The sequence below is a fragment of the Armigeres subalbatus genome, chromosome 2, assembly GCF_024139115.2.
Source record: "Armigeres subalbatus isolate Guangzhou_Male chromosome 2, GZ_Asu_2, whole genome shotgun sequence".
Taxonomy (NCBI): domain Eukaryota; kingdom Metazoa; phylum Arthropoda; class Insecta; order Diptera; family Culicidae; genus Armigeres; species Armigeres subalbatus.
In genome coordinates, this window is record NC_085140.1 from 130,509,245 (window position 1) to 130,531,728 (window position 22,484).

At 38.6% G+C, this 22,484-nt stretch overlaps 1 protein-coding gene across 1 annotated transcript; it reads left to right on the forward strand.

The window, feature by feature from the left end:
• The first annotated feature begins 260 nt into the window (after positions 1 to 260).
• Positions 261 to 10,568, forward strand: LOC134215111 (adenosine deaminase 2-like). Its single transcript, XM_062694363.1, has 2 exons — positions 261 to 1,571; positions 9,944 to 10,568. Exons 1-2 carry the CDS (start codon positions 531 to 533, stop codon positions 10,373 to 10,375), a joined length of 1,473 nt encoding a protein of 490 aa, XP_062550347.1. The 5' UTR covers positions 261 to 530; the 3' UTR covers positions 10,376 to 10,568.
• Positions 10,569 to 22,484: the final 11,916 nt, after the last annotated feature.

Below are 22,484 nucleotides of genomic sequence, written 5' to 3' on the forward strand. Positions count from 1 at the left end.
ATCTTAGCTGGTTCTGTGCGCGCGCAATTTAAGAAGCAAAATATCGTGAGCGAGAGAGTCTATTCCTCAATTCAGCAATTTATTATCACGAATTAAAAACAACACACGCACAGCAATTCTCACCTTATTACTCGACAACCATAAAGCAGTTCAGCTGATGCTCAAGCTCTACACGCACGAATAACCGCGAATCTGTTATCATATGAAGTTAAACAATCCAAAGCATATCATTCCCAACCCATATCGGCGTAAGTCACTTCATTTGAATCGAATCAATATGTGTACGATTTGCGACTCGCGACTTTTTTCGACGTCTCAGGTCGGGCAGAAAGAGAAGCGCCTGCACGTGAATCAACGCGTTCAGTTACAACCCGACCCCAAAGCTATCAAGGTCTAGTCAAGTATTCCATTCCATTTCTGATAATTGCCTGACAATCATTCTCGGTAGTTGATGCGCTTCGTAAGTTCAAGTGCTTGGACGGATTATAAATAAGTTGTTGTGTGTGCGAATAAAAGAAAACAGAGCGAAAATGTCTCGCATTTCGTATGAAGAATTCCTGACCCAACGAGCTGAGTTTGTCAAGCAGGAAGAAAACCGTGCTCTCGGCGCGGAAGTGGTGCTGACCGAAGACGAACAGAAGGTCAACGAGTATGTGATGACACTGAAAAAGGCCGAATTGGAGGAGGGATTTAAATCGCCCATTAAGTTTGCCCCGTCCCGACACTTCTTCAAGGTGTTGGATCAAATCAAAAACTCACCGCTCTTTCAGCTTATTCAGAAGATGCCGAAGGGTGGAATTCTTCACGCCCACGATACGGCCATCGGCAGTATGGAGCCTGTTATCAAAGCTACTTATCAGAAGTTCCTTTGGCAGAATGGAGAATTTGGACAAACGAGTCCACCGCATTTTAAATTTTCGAAAACGCAGCCTGAACCTTTGGACGGCGTTGAATGGCGATCGGTAGCCGATGTGCGAAAAGAGCTCGGCAATGAAGGCTTCGATCAGAACCTTCGAGATCTGTTGTCGCTATTTGTACCAGACCCCGAAGTGGCATACCCTTGCATAAACCATGCTTGGGGTAGGTTCTTCAGCATGTTCATCTCTTTGGAGCCAATCATCACCTACAAACCGGTTTGGGAAGAGTATTATACCAACACACTGAAGGAACTGCTTGCAGATAACGTGACTTATCTCGAGTTTCGGGGTGTTCTTCCACCAGTGTACGATTTGGAGGGCAAGATCTACTCACCGGAAGAAATCGTTCAAATCTACTACGATCTCACAGAGGCGTTCAAAAAAGAGCATCCCAACTTTGTGGGGGTAAAATTCATCTACGCTCCGATTCGCGCAGGTGACGATGCCACAATCGATGGGTATTTGTTGGAAGCGGAAAATTTACACAAAAAATTCCCCACCTTTTTGGCCGGGTTCGATTTAGTCGGCCAAGAGGATCTGGGTCGACCACTGACGGATTTCAATGAGCGACTGTTGAAACTGAGTTCGACGCTACAGTTCTTTTTCCACGCGGGGGAAACCAACTGGAACGGATCTACCACTGACGACAATTTGGTGAGTAATTTGCGCGCGACGATAGACATGGGGATGTACCAACACAACACTGTTGGGAGGGGAAGAAACAAATTATTACTTTATTTACAAATGAGAAATTAAATTCAGAGTGGAAGTGACGCTATTTTTTGTCTAGGTCAAGTACGTTTGAAATTAGAAAACGAGCACAGTACTTAATCAATACAACATCGAAAATATCATTGAAAATATTACTCAATAAAATATCAAACAAATATAAATTAGGTTCTTATTGAGCAGTTGACGCGGCTCGTTTTAACTCTAGTGTTAAAATATATTTTCCACGAAAAAATCAGTGGAATGTTTGGAAGTGGTGGAATTGAATGGAAATGTGCTAAGCTCGTCTTATGACAGTGGTATATTTTCCAGTGAAATATAAAAGGGGAAATGACGGCTTTGGCAGGTTTTGTTCTATTATTGTCAGGGGGGTTTTCTATAACCAATTATGCTCAAATTTGGCCTAAATATTCTTTGCGTATCAAAGAATATAGTGGCCGACTTTCATAAAATTTGGTCAACAAAACCCCCCTGACAATAATAGAACAAAACCTGCCAAAGCCGTCATTCCCCCTATCTTCTATTTGAAAATTCATGAAATTGAAATATTTGAGCCAGTATATGCGCTCGGAATCTTCTTCGCTGCTGCAGTGAATACGTTCTGGAAATCTTTCTTCGGCTTGATTCCGCTTATTCCTAGGTGTCTGCCGGAGTAAACGCAACTCACGCGAAGAAATTATAAGAACTATAATTAGAGCCGTAAATCAAATAAAAATGTCAGGCGTTTCAAGTACAAGCAAATTTTCGTGCATTTTATCGCCTGTAATTGAAAAGGTCATTAGGATTTTTTTGGAATATTTTTCCGAAAATTTCCAAATCCTGTGTGATAATGGATAGACTGTATTTGCGATATTTTGGGGGTTTTTCTAGCAAGCAATCTCAGTGTCCAATCCGGATTTTACTACTGACCAGAATTTTTCGGATGTGCTCAAGAATTTCTTAGGAATTAACTAAGTACATCCATAATTTTCTTTGTCATTTACATATGTCAAAGTTATGGTGATTAGAGTAATGGTGATGACAGAGCAGCGGCCTTTGAATCAGGAGATCAGGAGTTCGATTCTATAGGTACCTATAGGTAGCAACAAAATTGATATTTGAGGTTTCACAAAAAAAAACTTTGAATAAACTCTGAAATTTACTCTCCTCTCAAATAATATTTAATCAAATTGATTTCAGCGACTGTATAAAACTTATTTAACAGATTCAAAAAATCTGAATAAGTGCCATTGAAGCGAATTATATTACCAAATGTTTTAGTAAAGATTGAGAAGAAGTTGTGTAACATGCTGTAAAGTAGTTGTGCAGTCACGTCAAAAACAGCTGAATAGATTCGCCAGATTTGCTGGTGAAAGCATTGAATAGAAGTTCTTGATCATATGTACAGCACACATATTCAGCTTGAAGCCGTATAGACGAGCTGAAATAACATTTACATTGACATTAAATGTTAGTTGGGGAGAAAACGCAACTCACGCGAAGGAATTATAAGAACTATAATTAGAGCCGTAAATCAATTTTAAAATGTCAGGCGTTTCAAGTATAACAAAATTTTAGTGCATTTCATCGTCTGTAATTGAAAAGGTCAATAGGAATTTTTTGGAATATTTTTCTAAAAATGTCCACTTCCTGTGTGATAATGGATAGATTGTAATTGCGACATTTTGGTGGGTTTTCAAGCAAGCAATCCAATCCAATCAAAACCGGGAATTCCTTAGAAATTAACTCCGGGCATTTTTTCGTAAATATCTTGAATAATTCTTTAGGAAATACCTCCATGATTTTTCAAAAAAAAAATTCAAGCATACTGCCAGAGCTCTTTCGAAAATTACTTCAGGAATTCCTTCGGATACCATTGGAAATTCCATTGCCTCAAAATTTTCTCCAATAATTCCTTCGGAATTTGCAGTAAGAATTCCTAACGGAATTTCCAAAGGAACTCCTTATAAGGCATTTCCGACATTATCAAATTTCTTCAAGAATATCAAGAACTCATTCAAAATTTCCCCAGAAACTCCTCCGAAAATGACTAAAATAAATACTCCCTCTAAACAATTAGGAAATTCCCATAAGAAAATAGAAAATTGCCAATAAAGAAATCAGGGTATGAGCAATAAATAAATATAAAATTTCCACAAATAAAACAAAATTTCCATAGACAATTAAGAATTTTCCACAAAACAAAAATAAATAAGCACTTTCAAAAGCAAAAATCGCAATTTTAAAAGAAGAATTTTCCATAAAGAAATGGAAATGTTCCATGAAAAAAAAATACAAAATTTCCATATATAAATCAATATTAGCAATAAACAATTACAAAATTTTCCGCAAAATAAATATACTTTTCCCATAACAACATAAAAATTTTCTGATGAAATGATCAATAAAAGCAAAAAAAGAAAATTTCCATAAAGAAATATAAAAAGCAATCAAACTGTGCTTTTTTTCCATAGACGACCCCTTTTTTAAAACCGTTTAAAATTCACGGAAAATTTCATCATTTTCATTGCTTTTTTATAATTTTTAAGGGAAACTTTCTTATTTTTTATTACTTTTTATTAATTATTTTGTGTAATTTTTTATGAAAGAAAATATTTATTTTGTGGAAAATTTTGTAATTATTTATTGCTGATATTGATTCATTTTTGAAGGTTTTGTTTTTTTTTTTCGTGGAACATTTTGATTTCTTTATGGAAAAATCTTCTTTTATAATTGCTATTTTTGCTGTTAAAAGTGCTTATTTATTTTTGTTTTGTGGAAAATTCTTAATAGTTTATGGAAATTTTGTTTTATTTGTGGAAATTTTATAATTATTTATTGCTCATACCCTGATTTTTTTATTGGCAATTTCCTAAATGTTTATGGAAAATTTTTAATTTTAAATGGACATTTTATTTAGCTGCCTCCGAAAATAGCTTCGGAGATATATCCAGGAATTCTTTTGGAAATTCAAAAAAGAAATTCCGAAAAAAAATTCGAAAATTTCTTGGGAAAATACTTTACGAAATCTTTAAGGAATTTCTTCAGAAATTCTTTTAGACATTCCTTTGGGAATTCTTTTAAAATACCTAGGAATGCATAGGAAAAATCCTTCGGATATTCCTTTAGGAATATCATCAGGAAATTGTTTTAGAAGGAAGGCTACCTTCGAAAATTGCTTTAGGAGAAATCCTTCGTAAATTTCTTAGGAAATTCCTTTAGGAATTTGTTCGGAAATTGATTTAGCAATTTCTTCAGGACATGTTTTAGGAAAACCTTCAGAAATTCTTTCGAGAACTATTCCAGGAATAATCAAGAAGATTACGCCAAGAATTCCCCTGAAAATTCTCTGGAAAGGTCTTTGCAAATTTCTCCGGAAATTCCTGAAAAACTTCCTCCAGGAAATCCTTCGGAAACCGTTTTAGTGAAGTCACACGGAATTACTTCCAAAATTCCTGCTGTAATTTTTCCGGGAATTTCGTTGGAAGAAGTTTTCAGAAAATTTATTTTTTGTTTTTGTCTATTTCATTTATTTGGAAGGCTCAAGACGCCAATACAGGCTTAACGGAGCCACGCTAGTAGCAAACATGCTGCTGCAACCCATAAATGACCAGATCTAGTCACAATCAATCCATTAGAATTATATCTAGACCAACATTTGGAAAGGGGGTAACAGCCAAAATTTATTGCTTCTTATTCTTCGTCTACATATATAGCAATATATGTAGATGAGGAATCGGAAAGAATAAATTTTGGCTTTTACGTCCTTTTCAAATGCTAGTCTAAATATGAACTTTTCCAGCTTCAAGACGCGTTAGAAGAACATTGAAATCTACAACCAACATATTCTTTGGAATAATCATTTTCACCAACAGCGCGCGGGATATATAAAGCGATAAAAGTAACACGTCCGTTGAATGTGAGCTGAGAGCAATTTATTAAAGAATGAAAAAGTAAATACCAGAAAATTTTTCGGAAGAGTTCCTCCAGAAGTACCTCCCTGAAGTATTTTCAGGAACTCTTCCAGGGATTACTCCAGAAACTCCTCCGGGTATTTCTCTACAAACTCCTCTTGAAGTTCTTCCAGGAGCACCTCCATGAAGTACCTCCGGAGGTTTCTTCGGGATTTCATGCGGAGGTTCCACCAAGCGCTCCTCCGGAGATTCCTCCAAGGACTCCTCCGGTGGTTCCTCCTGTAGCTCCTGCGGTGTTTTCTCCAAGAATTCCTCCGGAGGCTCCTCCAGGAATATCTTCCGAAGATTCCTCATAAGCCTCCAGGAATACATCCGGAAGTTCCTCTAGAAATTCCTCCGGAGGTTTCTCCAGGAATTTCTCTTGAGGTTCCTCCGAAGAAACTTTCAGGAATTTCTGCTGAGGTTCCTCCAGGAATTCCTCCAGAGTTTCCTCCAGGAATTCCTTCGGAGCGTCCTCCAAGAGTTCTTTCGGAAGTTTCTCCAGCATTCCATCCGGAAGTTGCTCTAGGAATTCCTCCGGGAGTTCGTCCAGTAATTCCTTCGGCAGCTCCTCCGAGAATTCTTTCGGAGATTGTTCCAAAAATTCATTCGAAGATTCCTTGCGTAATTCTTTCGGAGATTTTACAAGCAATTGCTTCGGATATTTTTTTCAGAAATTCCTTCGGAGATTCTATCGAGAATTCCTCCGCAGGTTCCGCCAGGCGTTCTTTCGAAAGTTCCTCCAGAAACTCCTCTAGACGTTCTCCTGGAGTTCTTCCGGAAGTTCCTCCAAGATCTCCTCTTGAAGTTCCTTCAGGAACTCCTCCGGATGTTCCTCCAGGAGCTCCTCCGGATATTTCTCCAGGAGCTCCTCCGGATGTTCCTCCAGGAGTTACGTCGGAGGTTCCTCCAGAAGTTCCTCCAAAAGTTCCACCAGGAATTTCTCAGGAGGTTTCTCAAGGAATTTCTGAGGTAAATTCCTAAGGGATTCTAGAGAATATCCGAAGATGTATGGTGATGGATCGACTGCAATCCCGATCTTTTTTGGATTTTTCGTTGTTTGGCGTGGAGTCTTAATTCCAGATTCAAAACAGTGTTTTATCTGTTTATCGGATTTTCAAAGGAATTCCCGAAAGGATTCCATCAGATATTTCTGAAAGAATTCTTGCTGGAGTTTCTGAAGTAATTTCCAAATGATTTCCTGCAGAAATCTAAAAACTTATATGAAAATTCCAAAAGGTATTTGCTTGAAAATTCCATTTGAAATTTTCTTATGGATTTCTTTAATAATTATTCAAGAAATTCATTCAACAATTTCTTCAGAAATTCGTTAAATCGTTCAAATTTTTTTTCCAGAACTCCTCTAGGAATAATTAAATTATTTTCCTAGGAGCCTTTTGATTGTTCCGTAAAACCACCCAAAAGGCCTTTGTAAATTTCTTCAGAAATTCCTTTAGTAAAACAATGTTATATTCATTTCATAATTCCTGCAGGAATCATTCCGAATTTTTCTTGATAACATTCTTAGAAAAAAATTATCGAAATAATAATCCAAAAGTAATTTCCGGATGAGTTTTTAAAGGAAATTTAAAAGGACTTCCTGAAGAATTTTCATCAGAAATTTTCAAAGAGTTCTCGCAGGAATTCCCAAAAAAAGTTTCAAAATAAATTTCCAAAGGTTTCCTGAAACAATTTTCGAAGGATTTTCTAAGCAACTCCAAGAGATTCTTTCTAGAGTGATTTCTTGAGAAAGTACTGGCAGAATTCTTAGAACATATTCCGAAAAGAATTTCGGAATGACTTTCGAAACTTTCTTGTATTTCCAATCTATAAATTTTCGAAGGAATATTATTTATTTATTTATTTATTTATTTATTTATTATTTTACATTCAACTGATCTGCATTGATCTTATTGAATTCCTAACACTAGTGTATGAGAAATATCCGATGGAATCCTCCAATTTAATTTCGGATTTCCTATTTTTGCAATTTGTCTTATTTGTCGGAAATACCTTTCGAAATATTCTCGAAAATTCCTGCAGAAATTCATTCGGAACATTCTAGCGATTCCTTCGGGAATTCATTTACAAATTCTTTAAGGCACTTCTTCGTCAATGCTTTTGTAAATTCCGTTGGAAATTTGTTTGGAACTTCAACGAAAAACCTTGCAGGACAATTCCTTTTATTTTCTGTATGAATTCCTTTGGAAATTACCTTAGGAATTTCTGCGGAAGTTGAATTAGGAGCCCTTTAATTTATTTTTTAGGAATTGGATCAGCAAATATTTCAGGTTTTCGTCAAACAAATTCATCTACTTATTCTCTTCCATAACTCTAGAAAGAAATTTTTGGAATTCCTTTGAAATTTCACTCAGGAATTTATTCAAAACTTCATTTAGGAATTCATTCCTCCGAAAATTGAATTATAACCGCCTAAACACCTTCGGATTGTTATTTAGAAATTATCTCGGCAATCTCTTCATAAATTTATTATAAGAATTTATTACAAATCTTTTAGAAATTACTTCAAGAGTTTCTCTAAAAAATCATCTGGAAATACCTTTAAGATTACTGTTAAAAATCCGTCCGAAAATTCCTTACGGATTGCTAATTCTTTAATAAATTTCAGGAAAAAATCTACCAACAAAAATTATGAAATCCCTGAATGAATTTTGTATGATTATACTAGGAAGGGAATAGGATAGGAAGTTCCGAAGGAATTTCAGGATGACTTACCAAAGGCTGTTCCATTATATTTCGCGAAGGAGTCCCTGGAGGAAACTAAAATGGAATCAATGGTGAAATTTTCTAAATTATTCCTGGAGTGTAGAACAATTCTGAAGGATTTTTGAATAAATTCCTGGAGAAATTTCAGAATGAATTCTTGAAGAAATTACCAAAGGAAAGCCTGAAAGATTTTCGCATATTTTCGACAAAAGATTTCTTACGGGAATTTACGATGGAACTTTCATTAGAATTTCCAGAGAAATACCGATTGGATTTTGCAATGAAATTCCTAGATTTTCTTCTAAAATTCTTTCGAAAATAACTTCAAAAATTATACAAAACTAGTCGACCCGGCAGACGTTGTCCTGCATAGTAGGCGGAAATGCGCGTTGTGAGCTGCCCATTCGCAATTTCCATACGAATCTTTATTTTGGGTTTTCACGACTTTACTCGTGAATTTCGCAAGAGGAAACATCATATAAACCCGTCGGAAACGATAACGAACATATCTGCTGAACACCCAAAAAACAAATCTGACAATTATTGTATAAAATCTGGACATATGCAATTCTGTAAGCTCTTTAAACAAATATTGTATTAAAATAATACAAATCTGTATTATTTCAATACAATAATCGTATTGAAATAATACAGATTTTGTATATGCCTAATTATTATACAGTTTCTGCAAGGTTCTTATGCAGAACTGTATTAAAATCTGCCATCCGCTGGTTGGGTGAAGTAATGAAGAAAATCCATCCAGCCGTTTTCGAGTTATGCGGATACGAACACAGACCATTTCATTTTTATATATATAGATTTAAAAAAACAGTAGTTTTTCTCAGAGCAATTTTGGCGTATAGAGTTACTGCTCCTCATCCCATAGCTCCGATATTCATCCCACGGAAAACAAAGCAATTAAAAGATATTTGATTTGTTTCATATTTTTGTAACTTTTTTTCAGCAGTGGGCACGCATGTTAGCAAAAAGAAGCGAATAAATTAGTGCCGTATTTCTTTGTTTCACGATGAGACGAATATATATTCAGTGAGAGGGAAAACGGAACATTGAATTTCAGAGAAATATTTCATATGGTGGGTCACGTGTTCCATCGTGCCCCAGCCTAACTCCGCCAGTGGCCAAAGCCCCTTCAAACTTTTACCACATTTAAGCCAAATTAAGCGATTCGATTTCGCGTTTTTTTACCTGATATTTACCGGCCACGGTTCGTTTGGAAGCAATTATTTTATTAAACCTATATGGTTTATTCCCATAATCCTCTGTACACCGTAAATGATTCCATTCCATGGCACTTAATTACCGGATAATGGTTCTCGTCAATGATATGTTTTTTTTTGTTTCGCACCCAAATTGAATAATATGTAATATCTAGTGTATTGCATGGCCATTATCATTATCGCACAGCAAGCGTTCGATAAGCGCCGCTCTAATTCTTGTCGTTGCCAAGCGATGTGCCACTAGATATGCCCCCTACACACTGATAAGCGATAATGGATGATGGGTGATTAATTACAACGCCTTAAGCGCCCACCATGCTTCTATAATCCGTTTGTTTTGCAGCTCACTTCCACTCCGTTGATTTGCGAATAAATTATCTACTTATTCCCTGTTCAACAGATTGACGCCATCCTGCTGGGAACGAAACGCATCGGTCATGGATTTGCCGCCGTCAAGCACCCGCGCGTGCTGGAGGAAATCAAGAAACGCAACATCTGTATCGAATTGAACCCCATCTCCAACCAGGTTTTGAAACTGGTAGACGACTGCCGCAACCACGTGGGAGCGATTTACTTTTCGGACAACTATCCGGTGGTGGTTTCGTCGGATGATCCCGCATTCTGGTGTGCCTCGCCACTGTCGCACGACTTCTACGTGGCCTTCCTGGGGTTGGCGTCGGCTCGGCAAGACCTGCGGTTGCTGAAGAAGCTGGCACTGAATTCTTTCGAGTACAGCGGAATGTCGAAGGCGGAGAAGGTGGAAGCTAAACACAAGTGGAACGTTGCCTGGAATCATTTTATCGATGAAACGCTCAAGACCATCGCGCAATGAATGCGATTGGACATCTTTCAAAACAGTATTTTTAGGTCTTGTGGAAAGCCATTCATCAGTTCAGGCATCGTGGACATCTGAATGGACACCGCTTTGTTGCGTGCACCCTGAATTCAATGTTATCTCGAGCCGAAATATCAAACAGGGGCATTATCAAGGGGGCAATAAATGATGGCATTGCCATGGCAATGAAGCCGTGTTTTATTTTAGGCAAGTACATAGGTATGGGTGTTTTCCAAAGTTTATGATTTGTCGCTATTTGAGGTATGTTTGCCACGATATGGCTAGATCTCTTGCGATTACTCCAATTCACTTTTTTCACAGTTTGACATAGTCAAGTTTAGCTTTTCAATAGTGTTAAATTTGTTGTACAATCAATGACAGGAAACAATATAAAAAATAAACAAAATCGTTATGCCTAGGCGGTTAGCTTGCAATTGACTGTAACACCTTGCAGAGCCTTTTTGCTACTTTTAAGTCACTGCACGGACAGAAAATGGATAACAAAAACTGATTGTTGTTTTCAAATCGTTACTTATCATAAGTATAACTAAATCCGCGTTGAAAAACGCATAGATCCTCAAAATCTCTTAAAAAAACGATTTCATTGGAATTCGATTCTTAGTGATTCCCATTTGTTCAAGATTCAAATAAAAAAGAACGCATAAAACGCAAAACTTGAGTTTACGATATTCAGAAGATCCCGGAAATCAGTGAAAGTTTTCCTTCCTGGCAATCTTCAGCGAAACATTGATCCCCCGAAGGTTGCTCAAAACCTTATTCTAAAAGCTTGAAAACTTGGAAACAGGTAAGGCTTTGGCAGGTTTTGTTCTGTTAGTTTCAGGTGGGTTTTGTTGACCAAATTTTATGAAATTTGGTCACAATATTCTTTGATATGCAATAAATGTTTAGGCCAAAATTGAGCTTAATTAGAAAATACCCCTGAAAATAATACAACAAAACCTGCCGAAGCTGTAATTTCCCGTACCTCTGTTTCTTCGCACGAATCGAATCACCAGGGTCAGAGTGTATGTAATTAAGAGTGGCGACATGTGCCGCATTTCTCATGCTCGTTTGAAAAACAATTTTGTTTGGGAATGACAGATGAATTTTGTTCCAATTCTGACAGTGTCGCCACTCTTAATTACATACACTCTGACCTGGGCTAGAGGTAGATTTGATTTGTGGCTCATTGTCCATCAATTCGAACCAATTATTCAGTTTGATTGGAGAAAAATATTGCGAATATTAGAGTGAAAAGGAATATCTGAAATCTCTAGCTTCTTCCTATTTATTCCGCGCTTGGGCAGAACGGTCATGAATTCTTGTCTCTTTGAAGGAATTGAAATAAATCAAAGATTCCCCCTTATGTTTTAATTAATACTGATTGCTAAGCGTGGAGACGTGACCTTCTGAAAGGTTTTGCTGTTATCGTATACTAAGTATACGTAAAGGCTATTGATCACTACAAAACAAAACTTTTGATAGAAGGCTTGGAGGCACATAGTGTTATATACCAATCGACTCAGCTCGACGAATTGAGGTGATGTCTGTATGTGTGTATGTATGTATGCAGTGATTCCACAGGAAAAGAATAGAGTTGAAAAAAAAAGTTCTCCAATTTTGCTCAAAATCGCTTGGTATGTTCTTCATCGAAAATAATTAGACCCGTATATTTTATTTTTTATTAGGGTGACCATGTTTGATATAGGGTTACCAGAAAAATCGCTATTTTTCGAAAAATTTTATTAAAAAAAAATATAACTTTTGAGCCGCTGGATCGATTTGCAATGTTTTTTTTATGGATATGGGTAGAATATCCCTGAAAAAATTTCCGGGAGCGTTCTTGGAGGAAATTTCGGAAGCATGCTGATAAATAATGTTTTGCCTAATTCAATGAATTAGCGAATTAATCTTTCTTCTTAAAAATACTCATTTTCAATCTCCAGTAATGAGTCAAAGGCTGACTGGTTTCCTACTCCAAACTGGCTGTCAGCACACCGTCGACTTCTATGCGTTGTATACGCTGATTACCGAAAATTTTAAATGGCGGAAAGCTTCTAAAGAGAATATTATAAAACATAAAAACTGTTCTCGAAAACCATTTGATCATAGTCACATTTTCACTATAGATGCACTTCGGCATATATTTTAAATCTGTTTTTAAGTTAACCTCATCCTTAAAATCTATTAAACATAATTCTTCTACTGGCCAATCACACGATTCAACAAAACCGTACCGCGAGTTAATTAACGCCAAATAATTATTATGGGAATGAACCACCATCGACAAGTTGGTGGATCGGCCATTTGTAAAGCAGTCAGAATATAAATCATTACAAGAATCATTATGATGCCTACGCAGCTAGCCAACCAACCAACCCATCCAGCAACGAAACATTCCATTCCAGTTCGCAGTATCTGCCCTATCGGAGGTGATGATGACACTGCTAAAGCAATAGTCCATGGTGAGATTAATATGCATCAGCACTGGAATTATGATGGTGAAAGCAGCAGCATCAAGCTATGCTCGTTCTGTGACGAATTCATTCCAACTGCGGAAGTCCGACTGCCATCCCGTTTCGCAAAGGAAGTCCGACATTCCAAACCATGGCACGAACTCCTTGGCGGCTGCTGTTACGACTGAAGTGCTATGTAGCTGAGTCTGATGAAGTGATTTATTCTCTGCTTGTTGAGGATGCCAAAGCACGAAATTGTTGTCATTCTTCGCGGTGGGCGACGAAGGCAATGATGACTCCACTTTTGCCTCGCCAGTATCTTGTATCCACATAAATACAGATGCCGCTCTACGATTCTGCGGCGATGAGGACGACGTCGTCGTTGGCACAGAAGACTCTAATGGCAAATTCCTCCTCCACACCACACTAAGAGGTTGTGGAATTTGCTATAGAGGAATGGTTCCAAAAAAGGTGTGAGAATTGCGGAGCAGAAAAATATGATGTATTGTTGGGTTTACTCGGTGTGTTCTGGTCAGATTTCCAGCGTTACTTTAGCGAGGGTCATGCAGTACACGGCGTTTCTTCCGCCGGACGAAATATTGCTTTTGCTTATACCATTTTGTAGTACGAGCACGTACAGGCCATTTGGAACTCGATTCGATCGAAAGCTTTCACTGTATTTCAGCAGTCGGTTTACTCGCGTAATTCCTCAGAGCAACATGTTAAATGTTGAACGAACAAATGAGATATAACAGCTGCTCTTTATGAGAGTAATGCGTGTTTTATTGCCAAAACTTTGTTTATAGAATCGACGCGTTAACTATTTCGAATTACCATTATCTTTATATTCCTGAGGAGAACAGTCATCTTGATGACTCTGCGACGTGATCATTCCTGGGTATGCTCTGGAAGCCATTTAGAGACAAGTTTGCACAAGATTCACTAGAATTCCATGTAGCAAAACTTATTTCAAGCAGATTTTTTTTCTCATCGGACAGTTCAAAAGGAAAACACGTTCGGTTGGATTAAAATCAATTTTTGCTCAGTTCATTCACCGCACCATTTATCTCGGCTAGCTACGTTGTACATCGGTGTCGGCATAGACGGGTTTCTATCAGCTAGTTTCCTATACTCTCTTCCACTTTTCGGCTCTATTTGAGCAGCCAATCGGCCGTTCAAAGTTTGCCATTTCCGACTGCGCTTTCTGCAAAGCTCAATGACACAGTTCCACGACATGGCTTGCGGCGCTGTGTACTGAGCCCACCCACTTAGCACAACCCTCCTCGCTGAAGCATTATAACGGGATGGAGGTGCTGCTTTTTGGGCAGAAAATTAAACCGGCAAATGCTCCGGATAAAGTATTGCCATGGCACGACTTGTTGGCTAGAGTAGGTAACCTAGCTGGAGTCTTTTGTTCCACTCGGGAACCCCAGACTTGTTACATAGACGGGGGAATGGACGCAATAGAAATACAACGTAACGGAAATAAATCCAATCATATCTGCTATGCCCACTTCCTCATCTGCTCTGGTCGCTCCCACGGGGTAACTACAGCCATCCTACCATCCAAGCTGAAGTCATCGGGATTTGGGTCACGTTTGAAAGTCGGGATGAGAAAAAAAAATAGAAAACAGTCTCCGGAGATCCATTTTTTTTTTCAGGAATTCTTTGAAAAGTGGTTGCCTACTCATTTTCACTGACTGAAAGGAATCTTTCGCCCTGAAGGGATGCTTCACTCACATAGACAACGAGATGTACGAAAGGAAGAAATATCAATTCCAATTCGTTTTAAATTATGTTACGTTTTGCGATTGTTTTACAATGAACAATTAACAATTTCCCACAGCAACGTCAAAAAATCCACTAAGTATAATAAGGTGGAAACAATTGCTAAATACGAAGATTAAAAATGAAATAAAATTAAGTAATCCACCCAATTTGACATAAACCTGAAAGAATTTATCAATTTATAATGTTAAAATTGCAATCTATTTACTATAAATAATTTAAAAAAGACATTTAATAATTGCATTATTTTTTTTTTCACAAAACAAATTATTTTTACATAGAAAATATGAAAAATGGGGCCCTCCTTAGCCGTGCGGTAAGATGCGCGGCTACAAAGCAAGACCATGCTGAGGGTGGCTGGGTTCGATTCCCGGTGCCGGTTTAGGCAATTTTCGGATCGGAAATTGTCTCGACTTCCCTGTGGGCATAAAAGTATCATCGTGCTAGCCTCATGATATACGAATGCAAAAATGGTAACCTGGCTTAGAAACCTCGCAGTTAATAACTGTGGAAGTGCTTAATGAACACTAAGATGTGATGCGGCTCTGTCCCAGTGTGGGATGTAATACCAATAAAAAGAAGAAGAAGAATAAAAATGAAAAATAATATCAGATCATTGCCGTAAAAGCAGTCGTCTATAGAAAAATACTCGAATTAATTTCTTTCTTGTACTTTTTGCAATCCAGGATCACAACATCCGGTTTAACAATAAGTATTAGCGCGAACGAGGCACGATACAAACAATCGCGAATCAGACAAAAAACGATTATCATAAGAATTCTAGTACCAGATCGAAAAGGTGTGACGCAAGTTCTATGAGAAGTTGAACTGCTCACGTAAGAGTCGTGTGCCATAGCCTGACATCTGTATGGACACAAACGGGAATCTTCTAATGTGTGTGTATCCAAGGGTCCAGAACTGATCATTGCACTACGAAGGGCAGCTGAATGATGATGAATGTGGAAACTCCTTACAGAACATCAGTTTTCCATCTTCAAATGTCCAAGAATCCAGGAGGAGATGTGACGACTGAAAAACCACAACGCTCTTGGGATTGACCAATTACCATGTTTGGCATATTTAACGGACGTGAAGCAAAACACACACCATAGAACGATTGTACATCAATTCTTCGAATGCAATTTTTCCGTAAGGAACAATTAATTGAAAACTATTTCCCCATGCGTAACAATTCCCAAAGAGCAACAGTTCTTTAAGAAGCATGTTAATAGCAGTTAAAAGGTGATTTGTGAAGAGGGTTAAGCGCCAACACTAAGGTACTTTTATTTCAATGAAGTATCGGATACCATGTACCGATACCAGTGAATATCGCATCGAATGTACCGATACCTACTCGTATCATATAAGTACTCATGAAATATATTTGAAGCAAAACTGAAATACACTACACAGTGGAAGAGTTAAGACCTGGAGGAGCTTCCGGAGAATTTCCTGGAGCATTTTCCGAAGAAATTCCTGGAGGAACTTCCGGAGGAATTCCTGGAGGAACTTCCGGAGGAATTCCTGGAGGAGCTTCCGGAGAATTTCCTGGAGCATTTTCCGAAGAAATTCCTGGAGGAACTTCCGGAGGAATTCCTGGAGGAACTTCCGGAGGAATTCCTGGAGGAACTTCCGGAGGAATTCCTGGAGGAACTTCCGGAGGAATTCCTGGAGGAACTTCCGGAGGAATTCCTGAAGGAACTTCCGGAGGAATTCCTGGAGGAACTTCCGGAGGAATTCCTGGAGGAACTTCCGGAGGAATTCCTGGAGGAACTTCCGGAGGAATTCCTGGAGGTACCGGTACTACGGTACTAAGAAAGTCCCGTACCGGTAGTACCGGGAAAATACCGGTACTAGAGTATTTTTCTTGATGTTGGATTATGATCTGAATAATTTGCTCCTTTTACCTTAAATTTAGAATGACTTAGAGGTACGTTCAGTCATGTATGGTATACTGTTTTCCGCGAGCGGTAATGGCGGATTAGTTTTAGATTTGACATTTGTGGAGGTTAACTGCACCTGCATTCTGTCCAAAGTAGTAAATAAGAAGGTGTTGATGAAGTAGATCCACACAAAAGATATTTTAGTTACAACATAAAGATTGTCGTTTCTGTTCGCCCTGTTCTGCAGTCCAAAACAACTTAATAATAATTTGGAATCACTTTATTAAAGTTAAACAAAAATGTTGGGTACAAACTGTTAAGTCGTAAATCAAAATTTGAGGTGCTCGCCAGCAAAAGATGTTCCGGACAGCGACGACAATGACAATCTTTATCTTATTACCAATTTATCGTTAACCACAGCTTATTTCCTTCATTGCTGAAAATACTCGGCACATCATGTAGACCTCCACAATCGCCAAATCCGAAACTGTCTCACAGGCAAGTTGGTGTCCATTACAGCTCGCGCGGAAAATTAGATTGAACATTTTCTGAATTTTTCAACAACACATAATAATTCATTCAATAGTATAACTTAGGAAATTGATTGCCAAAGGCCGTTTGTTTGAGAAACCGCATAGGAGACATTTTTGACCAAAATAATGCTTCGAGATATTCTAAAACTTTGCTGACAAAAGCACAATATATACTGAGGCACAATCACCATGCATGAGCTAAAACACATAAATAAGTGATAAAAACCAACGGGGTTCGCTCTTGGTCCTCTTCGAGAAACGTCTATCAATCAAATCCCGTAAACGTATCTCATCTAAAACTTCATTCTTGGTCAACTGCTGCAGCGCCACTTTAATTATAGCAAAAAGTTGGATTGCGATCCTATTTGGGCAAATTGACATACAACTGCTCCATTTTTCATTGAAAACATAAGTCAAAATCATGTTTTTCTAGAAATATTTGGTCATAATATTTCAAGCATTTCTCCTTATTTATATTTTATTCCAAATACTGGTACCTCGGTACCGAAAATACCGGTTCTCATTTGTGTTTGGTACCGGTATTTTCGGTACCAAAAATCGCCGGTATTCCCGGTATTTTCGGTACTGGTACCACCGGTACCACAACCCTACTCGTATGGTACTGGTATTCACATGTTTAGTATAAGAAAACTAAATAAAATGTCGATATGATATTTACACAACTAACCCTAATCTATTTTCTTCTAAGTCGATACGAATGTTTTATATACTTTATCTCCCAAAGGGGCAATAATAATATTTAATTAATGAATATTTTTAATTACATATTTTTTTTTAACATGTGCGATGCGAATTTTAATTTAATTCATCGTATTTACTATGTTGTTCTATTATTTGCTCCCCCAAATCATAGAAAATCTTTAGGAGGCATTTTTTTTATTGGCATTGATTCTGACATTCAGTAAAATTCAATTTAAAAAAAAAAAAATCGAAAGTATGTCTTTCAAAAAGTGTATGAAAGGGCATGAGTTTTTCTGTCCATTACCGATTAAAACACCTGCCCGACTTTGCCCCATCGCATAAGCGACATATCTGAAAAATACCATGAATTTGCCTTTTTCCACGATTAATAGCCAGAAATCTTTTTTATGAACTGGATCGCCGCCACGAATCGTTTTTCACCAATATCTATGATATCGAATAATATCAAAGATAGTAAAGTATTATTTGATAATATCTAATAGTGAAAGTGTTGAAAAAATACAATTGCTGATCAAATTTCAAATTTCATTCACAGTAGGCTCTGTCATTTTGAATTTTTTAGCAACCCGCTCGGAAACGTCTTCTAGAAATCTCCCGTGATATCTCCGAGACAAAAAAATTAGTCTCCTAGATATTTTTGGTCGATTTCTAGAACCTGTCAGACCTCAAATCCGCCTCAAACGCAACAACCGCTTAAACCGGTGTCTACCTCAAATTTTAGACGAGTAGACCGTTTGAACCGGAAAGGATTTGACATAACGGTTCTCTTAGATAACGCAGAGTATCTCCTAGACATTAATACCACAGCTCTACTAGATTTTTATTAGATATGATTTAGATATGGGTACCTCGATTCAGCTCGATTCTTCTTCTTAGCATTCTTTTTTCGGCTTGTTTACAAAATAGTTTTTGTGGACATATTTATTTTAATTTTATTCTTTATTTTCAACAATATATTTGTATATTTTTATGTATAAATAACAAATTACTTAAAATATAAATACATACTAGAATCGATCATCTGCTTCATGGACCGCAGGACCGCAGGATTACCGCAGGGATTCTCCATGGATTGTCGCAGAAATCTTCCAAGTATTGTCGCAGGAACATTTACATGAATACCGCAAGAATTCTATAAGGATTACCGCAGGAATCCTCCAAGTATTGTCGCAGAAAGTACCCAAGAATTGCCATAGTAGTCCTTAAAGAATTTCCGAGCGAATTCTCAAGTATTGCCGTTGGAATTCTCCAAGTATCGCCGTAAGAATTATCCAAGTATTGTCGCAGGACTTTTTTAAATTCACCCGATTCTGTTTTTACACGGATTTTTTTTACACGGCCGTGTAAAAAGGATCCCGAAGGATCCCCCAATGATTCTCGAAGCAATCCCCAAGGATTCTTGAAATGATCGCCGAAGGAATCCCCCAATGATTCCCGAATGGCATATCCCAATTTTTTTTTTCTTTAAGATGATATTCAAGAAAAAATCTACCAAGGATTCCCGAAGGAATACCTCATTGATTCCTGAAGGATTCCTTTATTGATTTCTGAGGGAATTATCCATGGATTCCCGCAGGAATCCTCTAAGTATTGTCGCAGGAATCCTCCAATGATTGCCGCAGGAATTTCCCAAGGATTCTCGAAGAATTCATCAAGGATTCTCTAAGAAGTCACTCAAGGATTCCCGAAGGAATGCTGCAAGAAATACCGAATAAATGCCCCAAGGTTTCCCTAAGGAGTTCCTTAATGATTCTCGAAGAAATGCTGATGAAATCCTCAAAGTTGTCCCGAAGGAATTGCATGAAGGATTCCGAAAGAATGCGAATGAATCTTCTAAGGATTCCCGAAGGAATCCCCTTGGTGGAATATTTCGTAGGAAGCTCCCAAGGATTCCGAAAAGATTCCACCAAATATTCTTAAAGGAATCCACCAAGGAAAGTCCCTTGGACTCCCGAAGGAATCCCCCAACGATTCCCGCAGGACTTTTGCTAGGATTCTCGAAGGAATCCTCCATGTATTCCCGCAGGAATTCTCGATGGATTCCGACAGGTACACTACAAGAATTTTTGAAGGAGTCCCTAAAGGAATAGCGACGGAATCTCACAAATTCCAAAAGGAATCCCTAACGGATTTCCGAGCGAACCCTCGAGTATTGTCATAGGAATATTCCAAGTATTGCCGTAAGAATCATTCAAGTATTGTCACAGGAATTATATCCGTAGGGATTCTCCATGGATTTCCGCATGAATCCTCCAAGTATTGCCACAGGAATCCCTCAAGTATTCTCTCAGGAATCCTCCAATAATTGCCGCAGGAATCTCTCAAGGAATCCCCCAAGGATTGACGAAAGAATTTCTTAAGAATTCTTGAAGAAATGCCCCAAGCATTCCCAAAGGAATCATCCAATGATTCCCGAAGGAATGCTTAAGGAATCTCTCAAGAATTCCAGAAGTAATTGCCCAAGAATTTTCGAGGGAACGCCCCATGATTCCCGAAGGAATCGCACAAGGACTGCCGAAGGAATCCCTAATGGATTTCCAAGGAACCCTCCAATGATTCTCGAAAAATACATTTCAAGGAATCTCTAAAAGATACCCCAATAATCTCCCAAGGATTCCCGAATGCATATCCCAAAGTTAGATTTTCGAAGGAATTTCCTAAGGATTTCCGGGGGAATTCACATGTGTTCAAGAAGGAATCTACCAAGGATTCCTGAAGGAATGCTCCATTGATTCCCGAAGGAATCCCTCAATGATTCCCGCAAAAACGCCTGATCCTAGAGGCTTTTCTGTGGGAATCATTGAAGGATTCCTTCGGGAATCCATGGGGCATTTCTTCGTGAAACCTTGGTAGATTCCTTAAGAATACCTGGAAGATTTCTTTGGAAGTCCTTAGAATAATCCTTCTATGAAAAACTTTAGGAAGGAATGTCCCATGTTTTCCCGCAGGAATTCTCCATAGATTCCCACAGGAATCCAGGATTTTCAATCAATTTCGCGAAGGAATCTCTCTACGATTTCCGTGCGAATCCTTTAAGGATTCTCAAAGGAGTTCTTCAAGATTACCGCAACAATTATTGCTAAGTATCCGTAGAAATCCTCTAAGGATTTTCGAAGAAGTTCTTCAAGAATAGCCGCAGGAATTCTTCAAGTATTGCCGCCTAAACCTTTTAAGGATTCCCGCAGGAATCCTTCAACGATTACAGCAGGTATCCTCCAAGGATTTCCGAAGAAAGGCCCAAGGATTTCTGAATGAATGATCCAAGGATTCCCGAACGAATCCTATCATGGTAGCTCTAAGGAGTTCCCTCAAGTATTCCCGAATGAATCCCCCAAGGATTCCCGAAGGAATTCCCCAAGGACTTCAGAAGGGATATCCCAGTTTCTGAGCGAATTCTCTAAGGGTTTCCGAAGGAGTCCTTCAAGGATTGTCACAGGAATTCTCCAAGTATTTCCGCAGGAATCCTCCAAATATTGCCGCTGGAATCCTCCAAGTATTCCCGAAGGAATCCTACCAGAGTATCTCGAAAAAATTTCGAAAGAATTCTTCGAGGATTTCTGAAAAAAAATCCCTCTGGAATTCCTCCAAAGGTTATCGAAGGATTACCCAACGATTCCCGAAAGAAACCCGCAAGTATTCTCGAATGCTGTCCAAGGATTCTTGAAGGAATCTCTTAAGGGTTCCCGAAGAAATCACTTCAGATTCCCTACAGAATTTCCCAAGGACTCGCGAAGGAATTCTCCAAGCATCATGTCTATAAAAATTTGAATGAATTCGTCGTTTTGCCCACTTTCATCACCTTTTCGGAGGATGTTCGCAAATCGTTATTAATATCCATACGAGTTTGGACTACTCCTATCGGGATCCGTCGATTCAGTGACCGGATGTCTTTTCAAAAACTCGAATCAATTAAAATCATCCGACTAACCCTTAACCAATATTGGATCATCCGAATGGCCTCCTCCAATATCATCGTTTCGACGCCTTTGTTGTCAAAACACTAGCTTCAATTCCTAGTTCACACAAACCTAAAAAGAATCCAAACAAATACATGGATTAGTCAATAAACTTACCTGCCGGCCCTGTTGACTGCCGACGCCCAATGCCCTAACCGGCATTCGCCGATGAAGGACCCCTACGGAAGGTCGGTGCGGCAATACCCCAAGGGCACCAGCGGGATGTTGCATCGTCTGATGCCGCACCGCCGAAGGGAACTTGAGCGCCACCGACCTAATCGGTTATGGTCCAGCCTCTCCATATGGAGGAACAGGACCGGTTTTTCCATCTTGGAGCAACACAAGGGAGACTTGCCGCAACGTTAGATTGAGTAACCTATCCTATCCTTGAGTCAAGCCTACAGGAACATCCATCCGTAACGACAATCAGACCCAAAACAACGGATGAGGAACATCATCGCTCTTCCGAACGGACCTTAGATATGCAGAAACCGATCTCCAACTGACGTCCTGAGTTAAAAGTCAAAATCATCATTGGTGGATTCCACCATCATGCCATAATTGTCGAAACCTCGCTCCGTCGGTATTCCAGATCTGAGCTCATCGCTCTGTTCTCGAGTCGATTGGACCAACACAGCAGCTCTTCATACACGGACGGTATCATGGATCGCATTGGTTCCGGACCGCACGATGTAGGAGTCGTCGAATCTCTTCCGATACCGAGGAAGCATTTTTCCAGAAACAAACATCATTGGCATCTGAATAAA